The sequence below is a fragment of the Ornithorhynchus anatinus genome, chromosome X1 (assembly GCF_004115215.2).
Source record: "Ornithorhynchus anatinus isolate Pmale09 chromosome X1, mOrnAna1.pri.v4, whole genome shotgun sequence".
Lineage (NCBI taxonomy): Eukaryota > Metazoa > Chordata > Mammalia > Monotremata > Ornithorhynchidae > Ornithorhynchus > Ornithorhynchus anatinus.
The window spans coordinates 46,337,284-46,355,666 of record NC_041749.1 but is presented as its reverse complement, the minus strand read 5'-3'; the positions used below and the strand labels follow the sequence as shown (position 1 = coordinate 46,355,666).

Sequence of the window (18,383 nt, the reverse complement as noted above, 5' to 3'; positions counted from 1 at the left end):
GCAGAGACCCTGGCTGCTTCATGGGATCCCCGTTAAGGGGGTGAGGTTTGGTTTGTGGGAGTGGTTGCCTGTCAAATCCTCCTCTGTGTTTTCCCACCCGGCTTGCCTGGGGCTAATCAGATGTCCTTGTTTGGGTGATAAGAGTTTTCGTAAACTCATGCTTCCCCTACAGGTCAGAATTTCTCCACTGACACCGGATGTTGCTGGTGACCTGCATGAGAACTTTCCTTTCACTTCCCCTACCAGATGTGTTGCGGAAGAGTTTCGTCATCCACACCCTTCCTCCCCCAGAATGAGGCAGGCTGAGGTGGGGGATTGTTTGGGCCATCGTTCTTGAGTGGCTTGAGAGAGAGAGAGAGGTTGAGGTCAGGAACTCCACACCCACAAAATCCTATGTGAGACCGGTTCTGGCCCAGGCAGGAAACCTGCTGCCAGTCCCTGTGAGTCCCATGATGACATTGGTAGGTCTGAAGCTAACCACAGTGAGAAGCTTGCAGGAGCCCATTAATTTGAGGAGCCAGGAATCACCTGGGCAATGGCTGTCTAGATTTTTCCTCCTGTGGGAGGCATCTCCTGCTTTGATCTCTCTTGAGATTCACAAGCCAAAGTGAATAGAGCCAAATAAAAGGGGAACCCACTCCTATTACATTGCTAAGGAAGTAACTGTGCTGTTGGGCTTTACAGCCAGGAACAACCCCTAGAGGAAAACCCTCTGGCAACATTCTGGGTCCAACATAATAATATTAATTGTGGCATTAAGTGCTTGCTTTGCTCCAAGCATTGTGCTAGAAACATGACAGTCCAATCTTTCCCAATCCCTATCTTACTTGGAAGGACCTGAGTTCTAGTCCCGGCTCCACTGTTTGTCTGCTATGTGATCTTGGGCAAGTTACTGAACTTCTTTGGGCCTATGGTACCTTATCTGTAAAATGGGGATTAAAACTGTGAGCCCCATGTGGGACATGGACTGGGTCCAACCTGATGATCTTGTATCTGCCCCAGAGCTTAGTACAGTGCCTGGCAAGTAGTAAGCACTTAACAAATACCATTAAAAAACAATAAAGAAAAATCCAGGCATCTCATCTCCATTTTCCAGATGAGGAAACTGAGGCCCAGGTCAGCCACTAGACCAATGTCAAGTTGGGACTAGAACTTGGTTTCACCAGTTCCTAGTCACACTCTCCTTCTTCCAGGCCACGGTGCTTCTCTGACAGGATGAGGAAAACCTAGCAGAGAATGATGGAAAAGCTTGGCTTACTGAAACTAGGGAAAAAAGGCAAGGAGTTATGATTGAGGAAGGGAATATGAGGGGAGGACTAGTAAGTCTACGATGAGAAGCTGGACTATTAAAAGTCTTTTCATCTGTGAAGGTCTGTTCTTGACCATTCTGACCTGTCCTTGCATGTTTTGTGGGCCCAAACAATGGCTGGCCTATAAACATTCCATCTCATCCCAGTTATGATTCACATCACACATGATTCCAATGTATTTTTCTCTGATTTTATTATTACAAACAATTGTTTTCCACACTTCTCTCTCAGAGGATCTTTGCACAAACCACGACCTTTTATCTCTGGTAAGAAATGAAAAACGTCCCAACCCAAAGCATTCACCACACACAAGAAACCAAATCATAGCTTATATCATGCAGTTTCTCTAATTGAAACAGATTTTTCAAAACACACACCTCACACCTCAGAGGACCCTCATCAAAACAAGAAAGATAAGAAACATGATCTGAAACACTATTCAGAATCTGCAGTTACGTGTCATAAATTTGAGCTTTTCTCCTGGCTACGGTTTCTTTTGAAATGTATATAAAACAACTATTTCCAGGAAAATGAGTAGTCACACACACACGCGCACACACACACACCCCTCTCCCCACGCCCCCTAACACATGCACCTTTGGTCATCATCTTTCTCTAGATGGAGCCCACAGAGGTTGAAGTGTGATATTTGAATTGGATAAAATTCAGTATCTTTGGCCAACCAATTGTAACTGTGATCAAAAGCATTCACTGTCTGTCCATTCATCCAGCTGCTCTGCTGGTTATTGTTTCATCCTCTCTAACAACCTCCGATAGGCTGGAGCTGAAAGAGAAGGGGAAGAGAAACACACTTATCAATGGACAGTGCAGAAGACATGGATATGTATCTATCCAGGAATGTACTTTTCTTGTTTTCAGCTTCCTCCTCCACAGAAAGTGCAGAGGACAAGAATCCTACCATTCTCCTTTTCTTCTGGGCTAAATCCATTGGACTCCCCTGGCTTTTGGGAATTTCCAACAAGCCCCCTTGTAGTTGCCCCAAGCTACAAGCCTTAAACATGCATCTTCCATTAGTATCTACTCTCCATCATGTTGGCCTTTTGGGCTGTAGGATTTGGAAGTCTGTTTGGCAACAGACTGCAGTTTGCATGTCTCAGAAGGGATGAATAGGCATGCATATGCCCTGTTCTGGTCCGTTAATAGGCCACTGTTGAAGTAAGTGATGTTTGAACTGGTAGCTTAAGGTAATTAGGCAGGAGATCCACAGCTGAACTGACTGAAAAGCATTAGAGATTCTCCACGAGTCAATGAAATAAGAATTCCATAACTTACCCAGTCGTATAGATCTTTGAGAAGTCTGTAAGAAAACCAAGGGCATAGTATTTTAGAGGGAAGATAACATCAGGGCTTATCTTTGATTGGGAGTTACAACCTTCCCTACCCCTATCTAAATAACACAGCAGGTGAGTGTGGGTTATCCATGGTCTGAAGAGAGACAGGGAAAAATGTGCATAATTGGAACAGAGTTCAACAACCTCACTCTCACTGGTGGTTTCAAACTCCTCAACATGTTATTTTCCTCCAAATGGTTAAGAAAAAGCAAAATTTGAGTTTTGCCTCCTGCCACTGTCTCTGTCCTTTTCTGAGGATGGTAAACAATGAATGACCAAAAACGAGGTAGGAGTGGGAAGGTGGAGGTGGAGGCGGAGGAGACGGAGGAGGAGACGGAGGAGGAGGAAGGAACAAGGAGGATTAGTCCCTGCTGGGTGTCTAGAAGTTGAAATGCACCTACCCCATTCCTGATACCTGCCACTAAAACTGGGTGAGAGGAATGAAAATGGAGGCATTGCCCAAGAAGAAGAGCCACTGAAACTCACTTTGGAATACGCGGATGCCTGTTTGAAGATTTCCAGTGCCGAGTCTGCAAGCTCATCACCCCTTTCCTGGGGTCTGTTGGCTAAACACACAAGATTATGGTTTAGTGGATTTCTTCCCCTTCCTGTTTGAGTTAGTTACAACTGGTCCTTGGATGCTCCAACCTGCTGGAGTCTCCAATGGGAATGTTTTCCAACCACCCTGCCCTGAGGGTGCAGGGGAACCTGGATGGGGGTGCCCGGCTCATTCAGGGAGCCAAATATTATATTATTATTGTATTTATTCCAGGTTTCCTCTGGGCCAGGCAGTGTGCTAAAGGTTGGAATAGATGCAAAGGGCCACTGTGGGCAGGGATTGTCTCTGTTGCTAAATTGTACCTCCCAAGCATTTAATACAGTTCTCTGCACACAGTAAATGCTCAATAAATATGATTGAATGAATAATTGGATTGCACCCAATCCTTGCCCCACTTGGGTCTCACAATCTAAAAAGAAGGAAGAGCAGATAGTTTAATCCCCATTTTAGAGATGATGGAACTGAGGCCCAGAAGGTTTAAGCAACTTGCCCAAGGCCACACAGCAGGATAGTGGCATAGCTGAGACTAGAATTTGGCTCTCCTGTCTCCCACCCCTATACTCCTTCCACTGTGTCAGGCCACAGCTTCGTGTATGAATGACGCTGATCGAATGAAAAGGGCTCCGTTTCCAAGTGGAAGACTATGTGACTGGTGAGAACGTGGCTGAAGGAGAGCGTGCTGTAATTTGGTTGATGTGAATGGAATTAATCGATCAGTAATATTGATTGAGGGGCTATTGTGTGCAGAGCACCATACTAAGTCTTTTGGAGAATACGTGATTTCTACCCTCGATATGTTTAAAGTCTAGAGAGATTCTCTCTGTCTCCTCAGACCCGACAGAGAAATAACAAAGGAGTGAAGACTGTGTCATTGATTTAATTGTACTGTAGCTACTCCAGTACTTAATACAGTGCTTAGCACATAGTAAGCACTTAAATAATGATACGATTATTATTGTCATTATTATTTACTGGGAAAGATGTAGTGACGATGACTGCACTTGTTTGCTTTATATCACTGCTTTTAACTGCCTAGACCAGAGTAGGATTAGATACTGGAACATTCTGGGCAATTATCAGCCATGCTTCTTTTAGGACAGGCAGTTATAATTCTTTGGATTTCTATAGCATCTCTACTAAAAACTTACATCCCTCTTAGCTCCTTCACCCTCCTACTATTCCTACAAATAAGGAGCAACTGAGGCCCAGAGAGGATAAGTAGCTTACCCAAGGCCACGTAGCAAATAAGAAGACTGGGCTACAGACCAAATTTTCTGGCTCCTAGTCAAGTGGTATTCCCACCAGTCTTCCTTATTCTATTTCTCTTCCAAAGTGCAAGGGCTCAGGGCCAAACCCTTGTCTTACCTGGAGGTTGTAAAACACTGTTGATGGCGTAGATCACCCCATTCGTGGCCATAATGTCAGTCTCAGCAACCGGCTCTTTGTTGATGTTCACAACACTGTTTTTCTAGGAGGAAACAATGAAAAGCAAGCAGAAAATATAGAACTATGGATTCTTTCACCTGGATCCCACTCCTCTAACCAAACAGAGCCAACTTTCAATTACCCATGCTATGAAGGGGAAGAAAAGGGTTGGGGGAGAGCATGGATAATGGAAATACACAGAAAATTCAATAACTTCATTTTATTTCATTTCATTTCAGCTCAAACATTTTATCTCCCTCTTGAGTAAATATTTTATGAGAGCTAGAACAAAGAACAAAATCAACCCAAGTTCTGGGGGCAGGAAAGAGAGCATGTGCTAGTTAGCAGGGGAATAGACAGGTCGGTAAATAGGAGGAAAAGCGATAGGCCTGGTTAATTCATAAATGCAATTTATCAGGGCCTGTGCATAGTTGAGAATTGGCTGCCCCAACATCTTCTCGCTCATAAAATAATGATAAAAGTATGGGGAAGAATCCCAGATGCCTAATACAATGTCATGACTAAGGTCCCATTTTTACATCCATTTACTCACTAAACTTTTAGAATTCATCATAAGGGAGACTTGCTACCATCTTAATTCCCTTGGAAGGGTGAGAGGTGAGACAAAACCAGTCCTCTTTTCTCCACTCCAGGGAGATAACTTTGCAAAACACATTTAAATGGAAACAGGAACCTAAATTCTGCATTTCTAAATCAACAACTACTTGGGTTCCTCTTCTGCGGAAGAGGCCCGAAGATAGTTCTAGCATGGGGATTGGCTGCTTCTGGTCTTTTTCCAGAAGCTCAGCTTTTTCCATTCAACATTTAAGAGGTAGGGAGAACAGGGATTCGAGGTCCAGAGAGGTTAAAGGGAGTTGCCCTAAGTCACATTGGGCTATTTTCATTTTGGGGAGCTGGAGTTAGCCATTTCAAATCTGCCTCTTTGGGGCCAATGACCTTCTGAAAACATTCAGCAGTTCAAAACTGCCAGCCCCTCAAAGTTCCTATGGCTCCACTAAACTACCGGTGCTAGAGGGAATTGCTTAGACAGAGGGGGTGTATATTTATCTACTGGATGATGAATTGTGGTATTTATTGTCATATGAGGTAGAGCTTACACTATGAACCCAAGGTGGGTCAGGGACTGTGACCAACCTGATTATCTTGATTCTATCCAGTTCTAAACAAATACCACAATTCTTATTGTTATGAGTCAATCAGATTGAACGTAGACCCTTTCCCATATGGGTCTTACTATCTAAGATGCGGGGAGAGAAGGCAAGCTTATCCCCACTTTTACAGATGGCAAGGCTGAGGCCAGAGAGGTCCAGTGACTTGGTCAAGGTGGCAGAGTTGGACTAGAACCTGGATCTCCTGGCTCTGAAGCGTGTGCTCTTTCCATAAGGCCACACTGCCTCTCTTGCTGAACAAGACCCCAGTCAATTAATCAATGATATGTATTGAGCCCTTACTTTGGGCAGAGCACTTCCCAAAGCACAGAAAATCCCAGTTCCTCAGGGGAGAGCACTCACCGAGCTGACTTCCAGCTTGTCCCCTTGCAGGGATTTTAACCTCACCAGGGCCCCAACTGCCCCGCTCACCAAGATCTCATCCCCAACGTGGTACTTCAAGACATTGGCAAGCTCCTTGGTGTTTGCTGGAAGGATAGAGACATATGTGGTAAAACAAGAGGAGACGATGTCGCTTATTGTTCTGCTGTTTCTGTTCCTGAACTATGAGAGCAAGAACCACCAGAAGGGCCAAGCCTTAGTGGGATCTCTGCCAGCTCTCCCAGAATAAGTGGTCCAGACTGCCCATTCCTTCTGACCAGTTTATCCTGATGGCTGGAATGGCCTGCCTTTTACCCTCTTACAGGTCTGCCCCCAAGGCTATCATGGACTCATTCCGTAACATCTGAATACGGATGGAGAGGGTCTCAGCTGGCAAAGATGTTTCCTGTGCCTCAGTTTCATGAGCTGCAAAATAGGATTCCAGACACTAATGGGGGGTGAGGATGTCAGTGCCTGAAGAGCACATTGAGTTGTTTGAAAGAGAGATTGACAGCCCTGCTAGATCTATCCCTTTCAGATTTCTTCTGATCCAACAAGGTTTGAGTTAAACCTGTCAATATGGCCATCTCATCCGGGTGGAGCGATAAAGAGGATGGAGATGCGATTCTCCTGGCACCGGGACGACATTAGGTCATACAGGCTATGAGCATGACTCACATTTCACTGAGCTAAATATTTGCTTGGAAAGTCAGTGACATTTCCAGACATCCCATCTGGGGTGTTTTATCACCCAATCAGCTACAAATAGTTGCAAAATAGTAGTAAAAGATTTACAGACATTCTCCTCTTGTGTCCATTTGCTGTCTTGGACTGTGTTTTTTCTAAACTATGCAACTAAGAGGATAAACAGCTGGTCTTCGCAGAGGCTGTAAAAGTGGGGAGCCAAGAGGGCCATGGGTATCCTCTGTAATTCTCCAAGTCACGCAGCCCTGGATTCTTTCCAAGCCATGGCAAACCTCCGAATCACAAAAGAGAACTTTCTATGGCGTGGGGGAAATCTGTCGGTGAATACATTCACATCTCGACACCCTCCATTTTTTTGACTTGCTGGCTGCTCTGTGGTCTCCATTTAAGTGTAAGAGCCCTGTGGGCAGGGAACATGCCTTGTGCACCTGTGGTACTTTCCCAAGCACTCAGTAAATGCCATTGAAACTACTGATTTTGCTGGTCTCTCCTTTAGCTGTAACCTCCTCCACCTCACTGCCCTTGTCAGAGAGGCAGGAGGCAGGGGAGCCGGGGATACGGGGACACATTGAAGACAGGGAAGATTGAGGCATGCCCAGGGATCAAGGGCATTTTCAAAGCCAGCCAGGAGCCCCGCTCTCATTTCCACCACCAATGTCCAATTCAATCCAACTGAACATGCCATAGGACCCCATCTCATTTTTCCTGCCACTTTTCCAGGATGGCTGAGATGTGGTGAATTCCCAGACTGGATCCACATTCAGAGGCAAATGGAAGTGGATTGGGAGGAGCTGGGTCTGACCCAGGGAAAAGATTGAATGCTACTTTTGGAAGAGGGAACTCATGGTGGGTAGGAACTCCATAAGGGCTGTGGAGTAAATTCTAATAGGATCATTTTTTTCTGATGATTTCACTGGGTCACCAACCAAATGCATAAGATGTTCGACAAACTGTACTAGAGATATACACCAGGGGCAGCCATCAAAGAGTTAGCTGAGTCATGAACAGGTGACTATAATGATAATAATAATGATAATGGTATTTGTTAAGTGCTTACTATGTGCCAGGCACTGTTCTAAATGCTGGGGTAGATACTAGATAATTGGATTTCCACTTAGACACTGGAGAGGATCAGAGACTGAGTTGGGCATTTGGAATGATCGCCACCTCCATCATCAATAGCATTTGACAGGTGTCCACCATGTGTAGAGCATAGTACTGAGGGTCTTCTGGGTGCAGAGCACTTTGTAGAGAGTGCTATTTTGAGCACTTACTGTGGGAAGAGCACTCTACTGGGCACCTACCAGGTGCAAAACCCAGTACTGAGTGCCAACAAAATGCTGTTGGCATTTTGTACAGTGTGTACAAAATGCTGTTCTGATCACCTAGTCAGGGCAGAGCACTGCACTAGTTTCTGGGGAACCCACAGTAGATGAAAAAGACACACACCTCCTAGCCTTGAAGGCAAAAACTCGATCTCTGGAAAATGTTTAAGGCTTGGGTAAGATGGCCCTGGTGAGAGGCGGGGAACAGATCAGGTGGTGATGAAATGAATGAAGAGCCTGTAGGCCTTACCCACATGATGAACATCCATGTCTTGAGGGATTCAAATGTTAATTTGAAATGTTTTTGCAAAGGCAAGAATCTTCCCCCAACCAAGATCTACAATGACAACATCACTTACACATGGACATGTGGGGACCACATTGCCCAGCTGTCAACATTTTGCCGAGCTGGAGAGGAGGAGGAAAATGATGATCAAGAAATTCCACTACTCAGAGTGAACAGAAGAAGTTCGGAACGGGGAGGCCCAGGTGGCAGGTTTCAGAACTAGGGAAATGGGATGGGGGAAATGTGGGCCAGCCCAGAGGCAGGAGATGGGCTAGAAGAGCAGTGTTCTCCAGATGGACTGTCAATTCTTCTAGAATGCAGGGGGGTTCTTCAGAACCCCACTGAACTTTCTTGAAAATCCATCATATACCTGCTGTGATCAAACTGGGGCACACACTCACAACTCTTTCTTGATATCACAACACTCCCAACATTTCTTGACATAGAGAAGCAGCAAGGCCTAGTGGAAAGAGCACAGGCCTGGGTTCTAATCCTGGCACTGCCACTTGTCCGCTATGTGACCTTAAGCAAGTCACTTCATTTAGTTCCCTCCTCCTCAGTTCCCTCCTCTGCAAAATGGAGATTAAAACTGTGAACTTATGTGTGACAGGGCCTGTGTCCAACTTGATTATCTTGTATCTACCCCAGTGCCTAGTTCAGTGCCTGACACATAGGTAAGTGCTTAACAAATACCATTAAAAAAATCCTTGTATCATGCTGCAGGGTGCACTATAGGAAGGCAGATGTGACAAACATATTCTTTTGGAAGAACGCTCCCTAATTTCCCCAATAAAGCTCTGCCCCAAATGCACAATGACAGTGTGCATTATAGAAAACCAGACTGCACTAACAACTAAGATTTATAAGTGAAATCATGAGAGGCTAGCATACAGGGATCAGAGGATCCTGCATTCCCTTTCTGACCGATTTAGTCTATCTCTTGGACTCTCAGCCTACCTAACTGTAAAATGAATACATGCTGCCCTGCTCAGAACCAGTCAGCAACTGACTGGGAAAAGCCATGCTCTATGTGGGAGCAGTTCAACTCCCCCAGGCATTCTTGTGGGAATTACTGGACTGAGATAGGGATAAGTCCCTCGGGCCTTCTGGAAATATAGCTCTAGACACGAAGCGGTCAGGTTTGCCATTACCCATGAGCTTATTCAGTTCTCCAGGAGGCAAGGCCCGGAAGGCTTCATTTGTGGGAGCAAAGACGGTGAAGGCCCCTTCTCGGTTCAGGGTCTCAGTCAGTCCCGCAGATTGAATGGCAGCCACCAGCATGCTGCAAAGACAGAGGAGAACATGACATGAACCTAGGCCGATCCTCCCCCTCCCTCCCCAAAGCACCACACCACCAAAGCTCATCTGTCATGGTTGTGGGAGACAGCGTGGCCCGGGCAAAGGAAAGCCCCTATCATTTCCATCGTTCTCCCTGCCTTCTCCAACTCTTCTCCAGAGCAGGGAACCATGGGGACCATCTCTCCATCTCATCCTCAGAAGACCATAATGAGCAGTGAGGAGCAGATAAGGAGCAGAGAGGGAAAGGAAGGAGCCAGGGATGAAGCTGGAATATCAAGAGATTTAATCCCTGCAGGGGCACAATTCCTAGGGGATTCCAGATCTACCTTGGGTCTTCTGCCATTTGATAAGCATCTGCGATTAGGGGTATGGCAAGCCAATCCCATTCTCTGGACTATTAGGGCCTTAGAAACAGAGGAGGGCTGAACCAGTAACAAAACTTATATGATTAGAAGATATAAATTTGAGGAAGTTTTTGCTTACACTCTGGTTCCTAGGATACAGGGCAATTGCATTTTACAAAATGACCCTTCTTGGTACTAAAAAACTGGAGCAAAGTTTCCTTTCTATTTCACCAATTAGTAAGTTAGTAAGAAGGTTAAAAGCAGGGGAATTTTGCTACAGTATGGCAGATAATTAGGGCCTATGCTTTAATAATAATAATAATGTTGGTATTTGTTAAGCACTTATTATGTGCAGAACACTGTTCTAAGCGCTGGGGTAGATACAGGGTAATCAGGTTGTCCCACGTGAGGCTCACAGTTAATCCCCATTTTACAGATGAGGTAACTGAGGCACAGAGAAGTTAAGTGACTTGCCCACAGTCACACAGCTGACAAGTGGCAGAGCCGGGAGTCGAACTCATGATCTCTGACTCCGAAGCCCAAGCTCTTTTCCACTGAGCCATGCTTTCAGATTTGAGGCCCCGAGGCTTAGTGAAAATGGCATGGGACAGGAAGCCGGGTCCCACCTCTATCACTGGCTTGCTGCGTGACCTTGAGCAAGCTTCTTTCCCTCTCTGGGCCTCAGCTTCATCATCTGTAAAATGGGGATGAGATACTGCTTTCCATCCATCTTAGAGTGAGAGCACCGAGTGGAACAGAACCAGTGCCTGATCTGATTATCTGTGTCCACTCCAGCACTCAGTCCTGTGCTTGGCACCTGGTAGGTGCTTAATCAATCCCCTAATAATAATCAGGTGTGGTTCATTCCTCCCTGTTAGTAATTAAGGGTCTGCTTATGGTGGGGAGGGGGCTCATTCTTCACTCTCACCCTCAGAGTATCTAGAGTATCAACTCTTTCCTGACTTCCCCAGGATGGGATTTTGTTCCTGTCCACCTGTGAGCTCGACGAAGGCTGGGATGCAGGCTGAGGGTCACACCCTGGAACAAGGCCTCAATCCTGAGCCCCAAACCAGCTCAAGCACAGAGGATCTCAGCCAGGAGACATACCTGAAGCGGTTGTCCCCTTTCAGCATGTCCATGACGGTCCCCATGGGAGGAGATAACATCCTGTCCACAGTGAACAAAGTGCCAAACCGTCCTCTCTTGTCATGGGCTGCAATGCAACTGTTCTCAATGCACAGGTTCTGTGCAGGGGATAGCAGACAGACAGACAGACAGAAGGACAGGACTGTTTATCACAACACTCTTGGGAACTTCACCTCCCAGCCAAAGTCATTAGGAAAACCATCACAATCCACTGGGAGGCCACATTGATTTTCAGTGATAAACAGACTGTTTTCTAAGACAAAATGACTAAAAATGCCCATTTTGGGGTTCCAGTGCTCAGCATCATGCTTGGCACACAGTACGTGCTAAATCAACACCATTGGTATTTTCATTCCCTGCTCAGGATAAGTCCAACAGTAGGATGCCAGCATTCCTTTACATGGTAAGCTCCTTGTCGGCAAAGAACACGTCTATTAACTTTATGTTTTACTCGCCCAGGGCTTTAATACAGTCATCTCCCAATAAATACCACTGAGTGATTGATTGATGCTCAGGATTGATTCTCGACATTTGGTCTGGTAACCTGCTAAGGAGAGTAGGGTTTGCTCCTCATATTTCAGGCTGCAATTCAGCAGGGTTGTCTGAAAAATGGTTCGCTGGGAATTGGATGGTTTCTTGGTGCAAGTTTTCAGGTAACTTGAGAATCAGAGTGATTGACAGCTGCTTTCTGGGAGTGCTGGTCGTGGGGGACGGGGAGGGAGCTCTGGAGGGAAAAGCTGGGAATGCTGCCTGCCCATCACGATGAGCTGGTTGCCAGGATCCTGAGGTGGATTTAGGACTGGACAAGATACTCTCCCTCCATCACAGTTTGTGTGCTTTTGATAACCTTCATGTGGTCAAAAAAAAAAAGTCGCACTGGCACAACCAATATTTCAGTGGTAAAAAAAAGATTAGAATGAGAATGGCTGGAAAACATTTGAATAGTTATACAACACGTCATACCATGTGAAATTCAAGAGGGTTACATGTGACAAGAAATCTGCATTATCTGACCCTTTTTCTGAAAACTTCTTAGTGGTCATTAGCACCCCTCAGAGAAGCATTTTCAAATTGCTGCAAAGATAGCGTCTAGTAAAGAATTAATTTTAAATAGCGACAATTGATTTCCTTTGCAAAGCTAATGATTACTATAATAATGTCACCAAGGGATCAGGCCATCTGGCTTGAAACAAGTTGTACAGATCATTCCTGAATAGAGTTGTAAAATACAACCATGTTATGGTAACCATATTCTTCTATTCTTCCATTACATTCTATCCAAATTGGGCTCATAAATGTTGCATTCTGGCAGGAATGCCAGTATGTGATTCCTTTTCTGCTTGCTTGACTCACCCATTGGTAACATTCATTTGGTACATAGGGCCAAATACAGATTCAGGACCCTAATGGCTTTTCTTAATCAAAAACAGGCTTCAAAAGCTTGTCCTGGACTGGCGTGGCCCTTTGGAACTTTGGCTGTCGGAAATAAGTAATGGCAAGGAAAAAATGATCTCAAGGAACATTTGGTTGCTGCAAAATAACTTTCTGTACATTCATATTGTAAATTTTCTTTTATGGAATCATGTGGGCGGGACTGTGTCTACCAACTCTTACTATATTTTCCCAAGCATCTAGTGCAGTGCTCTGCACATAGTAAATGCTCAATAAATACCACTGATTGATGGACTCTCACAGGGAGGCAGCAAGGCCTAATCTAATGAAAAGACCCAGGTCTGGGAGTCAGGAGATCTAGATTCGAGTCCCAGCTCTGCCACTGGCCTGCTTTGTATGTTGGGCAAGTCACTTCATCTCTCTGTTAAAAGAGAATGGGGATAAACAGTACCTGTGAGGGACAGGTACTGTGTCTGAGTCTGCAGTCTTCTATCTACCCCAGTGCTTAGCATATAGTGGGTGCTTAATAAGTGCCACGCATAATATTATTAAGTCATGCCCCCACCTCCAAGCATGACTGTTTTAAACTGATCCCAGGTGCAAATCTGTTCCAGGTCTGAGCCGACTGTTTTGCAATGAGCCAATCTTGGTTAAAAATTAATATCCACCACTGGAAAAGCCCTCCAAAAATTCCTTGGCTTCCAACAAGCTTGCTTTTTCTGGAAAAAGCATTGTTTCCCACAAGCAAACTTAACTTACATTACGATAGACAAAAACTCTCAGCTTCTTGCCACCCAGCGTGTCCAGAGTCTGCCCATGATAGAGGTGTTTGGAGGCCAGCTGATCCTTAATAATGTGATTCAGAAGCAAATTCTTTGTGTTGCCATCGACTCGAGGAGTTCCATCTGTAACACAATGTTTATTAGGATTCAGTGGGGCATTTTGCTGCCAAGAACAAAGGGCTGTGAGTGGGTAGATCCAGTGCAACAGTCCTACCTACTGAACCTTTCAGAGCCAATCACCACTCGCTCCTCCGTGAGCCCTCAGGAGCAGGAAGCTGAGCTGTGGCTCTGAACAGGCAATCGAGCCTCTCTGGGGAAGTCATGTTGGCAATGGAGAGTGATTCAGTAGTGAAATGTAGAGGGAGATGGGAGGCAGATGGGACCGGGAACCTGGCTGTGTTTCTCGGGGACTCCACTCCAACAGCTGTGTCTCAACAAACTTTTACTCTGCCACGCAGTTCTTCAACGACACCATCCTTCATAGAGGGGGTGGGAAAATGCAGACCACCTAGACCACCAAATGAGACCCTTGATCACTCCTGTTACCTGCATTAATGGTGGTATTGATTAAGCCCATACTCTGGCCAAGTAGTACTAAGCGCTGAGGCGGATACATTGTAATTGAATTAGATACAGTTCCTGTTCCACATTGGGCTAACAGTCTAAGAAGTAGGAAGAACAGTTATCATTATCTTCCCCCCATTTTATAGCGGAGGAAACTGAGTCCCAGAGAGTTTAAATGACTTGCCCAAGGTCACGCTGCAGGCCAGTGACAGAGCTGGGACTCGAACCTGGGCCTGGAACTCTGAATCCTGTGATCCTTATCTTCTCAAGTTATAATCCCCCAACTACCTGTTCAGTACTTTTATGCCAACTACAAACTTGGGTACTTACACCCAGCCAAAGCCCTTCTATGCATATCGACTTGCTCTTGTATTTACGGACCAGCTCATACACATAACCACTTCTCTTTCTTCTTAACTGCGAATTATTTCAGTGTCTGTCTCCCAGTACTAGATTGTAAGCTCCTTGAGGGTAGGGGTCCTATCTACTATCTCTATTGAACTTTCCCAAGAATTTAGTACAGTGCTCTGCACACAGCAGCTATGAGAAACAGCATGGCATAATGGATAGAGCACAGGCCTGGGAATCAGAAGGTCATGGGTTCTAATCCCAGCTCTGCTGCTTGTCTATCGTGTGGCCTTGGGCAACTCACTCACTTCTCTGGGTCTCAGTTACCTCACCTATAAAATAGGGATTAAGATTGTGAGCCTTATGTGTCCAACCTGATTTGCTTCGATCCACCCTGGCGCTTAGTACAGTGCCTGGCACTAAGTGAGCACTTAACAAATACCATTATTATTTGATAATTATGGTATGCGTTAATCATTTACTATGTGCCAAGCAGTGTACTGAGCGTTGGGATAGATAAAAGATCATCACAGTCCCCATCCCACATGGAGCCCATGGTCTAAGTAGGAGGGAGAACAGGTCCTGAATCCCCTTTTAACAGAAGAGGAAACCGAGACTCAGAAAGATTAAATGATTTGCCCAAGGTCACCCAGCAGATTTTCAGTAAATACTACTGATTGATTTGGCCACTGAGGCCATGCTGCCTTTTCTGGTTCTACCGTATCGAACAGCAGATGATTGGACTCATGTTGAGTGGACATTCTTCTCCCATGGTCGGATATGCTGAAGAAGCATAAGCATGGGGCTGGTGGTGATGGGCTGGCGAGCTGTGAGGGCATCAAGTGGGCATTCTTTTCCAGGGTTACCTTTGAAAACAGTATTCAGTGGTGCGAGGAGGGTGAGGCGCTCGCTTCCAGAGAGATGAGACCCAAGCCCTGCTTGTTGAAAAAGGTCAATGGACGTCGAAACATCAGATTCTGCCGCCAACTCAAACAAGGTCTTAGCTGCAAGGAAAAAGAAAATCCGTTCCAGAGTTAAAAAGGTTGCTGGCATTCTCTATCCCCGGAACGCCAAGTATCCCCCCTCGAGCATTGCACACGCGGACAGGAATCTCGTCGGCCAGATAAACAACCACTTTAGGTATCCCAGATGTGGGGCAGAGTCCAAGGGCCGAGGCTCATGGGGAGAAAGAACCTGCTGTGGAACAGAATGGGAAGGGGCAGCTCCTTCCCAGGATCCTGAAGATAGACTAGGTTACATCGCTGGGATACACTGCTGGAGAACTAAGTTTGAGCTCCTCAATCTGCTGCTTCTGAATCATGGGAATGTTTAACTGGAAATGTCGGTGGAATCACAGGCCAGAGGTGGTGGTGGTGGGGCGGGGGGGTGGGGTGGGGGAGAGGAGAGCAGTGGTGTGACACACACTTATTATTGAAAGGAGTTTGTAGCGGAAAACTCCATTCGTGACCGAGGATGAATTTTCCCTTAAGGGCGAGCCTCACCAACTGATGTTTCCGGAGCCACGTCCCTGCCTCCAAGCCCGAGAACATGCTGGCCCAACACCCTGCAGTTCAAACTCATCCCTCTCAGGTCCCCGTGGATCTCGCCTCAGGTCTGTCTCCTGTTCTCCTGGTGCCCGGGAAGCCCCAGGGTGGATCCCGGAGATAACAGAAGGTGAGTGGGGCAGGAGTAGCTGGGCAAACCATGCACCTCCCTGACCAGACTGGGAGAGACGAGGCAAAACAGGAAACTAGGGAGACTTGCTGGAGCCAAAAACTAGGGTCAGTAAGAGCTATAACTCATGTGTGGTCCTGAATGAGAGGCACAATGCCCTACTAAGCCTTCCTGTTATCTGTTCCTGATGACTTTAAAGGTCATGCTTAGGCCCAGACCCATATGGGTTGAAATTCGAGTATGGGGAGAGTTTGGGAGAGGCCCCCTCTGAGACCTGGGTGCATCCTTCTCCTGATCTGGCCTAATGAACCTCTACGCTCTTGACAGAGTGGGAGAAGAAATCTGAATTGTGAATCCTTTTAAATCCATAAGCCAAAAGAGAATCAGAATCCTCTCTCCCTCTAGCAGCAGCCCCATCAGGAGCAATGACATTTTCATGGTTCACAACCATGTGAGCACTTTTTCCAATAGAGGTCCTTTTTTCTCCATTCAGCCATAGCCATTGTTGCTGGTAAAACACTTTGAGGAATGGTTTTTACCATAGGTCTCAGAGCCCACTTGATCTTGGTGGGAATTCAGAGCCCCTAAAGGAGACCCCATTCAGGCTGGAGTGATTGAGGGATCCAAAACTCAAGCCCAAACCAGAGGGCTGCCTATAAGAAGAGTGATTTTGTATTGGAAGTTATTATCCTAGAGGCCTGATGAATGGCGTGGGGAGAAAATGTATTTCCTCCGTTAATCCATCACATCAGAACTTAACCACCAAATTGAAAGCTCCTCAAGGGCAGTGATGAAGACTTATATATTGACTGGATGCTCTTAAACTTCTAGTTCAGTGCTCCGCACATACTACCGTCTCAGACTGAATGTAGAGCACTGTTCACGGTGTCCCCTTTGCTGAGAGCATTGTACTGTCTTCTCTTATGCTGTCAATCTGATTCTGACCCATAGCAACTCTATGGATGCAACACTCCTAGAACACCCCACCTCCATCTGCAATCGTTCTGGAGGTCTATCCATAGAGTTTTCTTGGTAAAAATACGGGAGTGGTTTACTATTGCCTTCTTCCATGTTGTAAACTTGAATCTCCACCCTCGACTCTCTCCCATGCTGCTGCTGCTGCCCAGCACAGATAAGTTTTGATTTGTAGCAGATCGCCTTCCACTCGCTAGCCGCTGCCCAAGCTGGGAATGGAATGGGTATGCCTCTGCTTGACGCTCCCTCCCTTAGCCGAGAGGGTGGAGTACTGGAAATTCTCCAGGTTGATCCTAAGAGGCCTACACTCAGTAGGCATTCAATAAATGAATAGCTGCCTGACGACTGTGCCGGAAACCCTCAGAAGAACTCTCTCCCACTGTCAATGGGGAAAACGGATGGAAACACCACACTGACGCAGCCGGGACGCCACATGTACCTGAGTCAGGGATCAGCAGTTCATCGATGTAGTGGACCACGCCGTTGGTGGCCAGTATGTCCTTGTTGGAGATGATGGCTCTCCCATTCAGCGTGAGCACATCACCATTGCAGCCAACCTCCAGCTGGGTGCCCTCCAGGGTCTCCATGGAAAGGCCCGCGATGATGGCTTCGGCACACATGGCTGACTTCAGGATGTGGTGATTCAACAGGTCTACGAGACACGTGGGCTGGGTTACAGAACCGGCACTGGCCCCAAATACAGGGCTGTAAAGGCGATTCAGGCAGGATTAAAAAAAGCCTGTTTTCTGCTGAACCCTCTCGCTTGAGCTTTGGGGACTAGTAGCCCTCCTTCCTCTGGTCAGGGGGATCCATTGTCTAGTGGGTCTGGGAGTAGGGAGACAGCCACTGGCCTGCTGATTGATTGCTGATTACTCTTGGGTAAGGCGCTTAACCTCCCTGAGCTTCAGTTTTTCCATCTGTAGAATGGGGAGAATAATTCCTGCCTCTTCCTCCCTCTTAGGGAATAGGGGTGGTGTGAGGGTGAAATGAAATGAGAGATGTTCAAGCACTTTGGGAAAATAAAAAAACTAAACTAATGCAGGATGTTGTTGTTATTATTATTATTGTCATGTCAGGGCTCCTTGCTAAGCTGCCCATCCAGCTTCTTGTTCTCTCGAGGCCTGAACCTTACCCAGTGGGAAAGAAATTGAAAACCCAGCATGACTCAAAGTGCAGCAACTGAAGTGGCTAAACTGTGATTCACTGCAGAGCCTTGTGGCTCTAAAAAAAGTGTTTATTCCAGCAGGAGCTTTTCTAGAGTGATGGCCAGGTCGGAAGGGGATGATAGCTGCACTTCAGTGAGGCGGCTGGGTTTCTTCTAACCATGTTCACTGCACTGGATTAGCT

General features: G+C 46.2%; 1 protein-coding gene across 1 annotated transcript in view; it reads right to left on the bottom strand.

Annotated features, from left to right (window-relative positions):
* Positions 1-1,478: 1,478 nt before the first annotated feature.
* TGFBI (transforming growth factor beta induced) overlaps positions 1,479-18,383 on the bottom strand; it is a 49,410-nt gene continuing 32,505 nt past the window's right edge. The window contains exons 8-17 of the mRNA XM_029051361.2: positions 17,476-17,688; positions 15,254-15,391; positions 13,453-13,598; positions 11,263-11,399; positions 9,664-9,794; positions 6,179-6,303; positions 4,587-4,689; positions 3,149-3,228; positions 2,604-2,628; positions 1,479-2,094 (exon numbers count right to left, since the gene is read on the bottom strand). Of these exons, the coding sequence (XP_028907194.1) occupies positions 2,054-2,094; positions 2,604-2,628; positions 3,149-3,228; positions 4,587-4,689; positions 6,179-6,303; positions 9,664-9,794; positions 11,263-11,399; positions 13,453-13,598; positions 15,254-15,391; positions 17,476-17,688 (1,139 nt within the window). The 3' untranslated portion in view covers positions 1,479-2,053. The remainder of the gene's footprint in view (positions 2,095-2,603; positions 2,629-3,148; positions 3,229-4,586; positions 4,690-6,178; positions 6,304-9,663; positions 9,795-11,262; positions 11,400-13,452; positions 13,599-15,253; positions 15,392-17,475; positions 17,689-18,383) is intronic.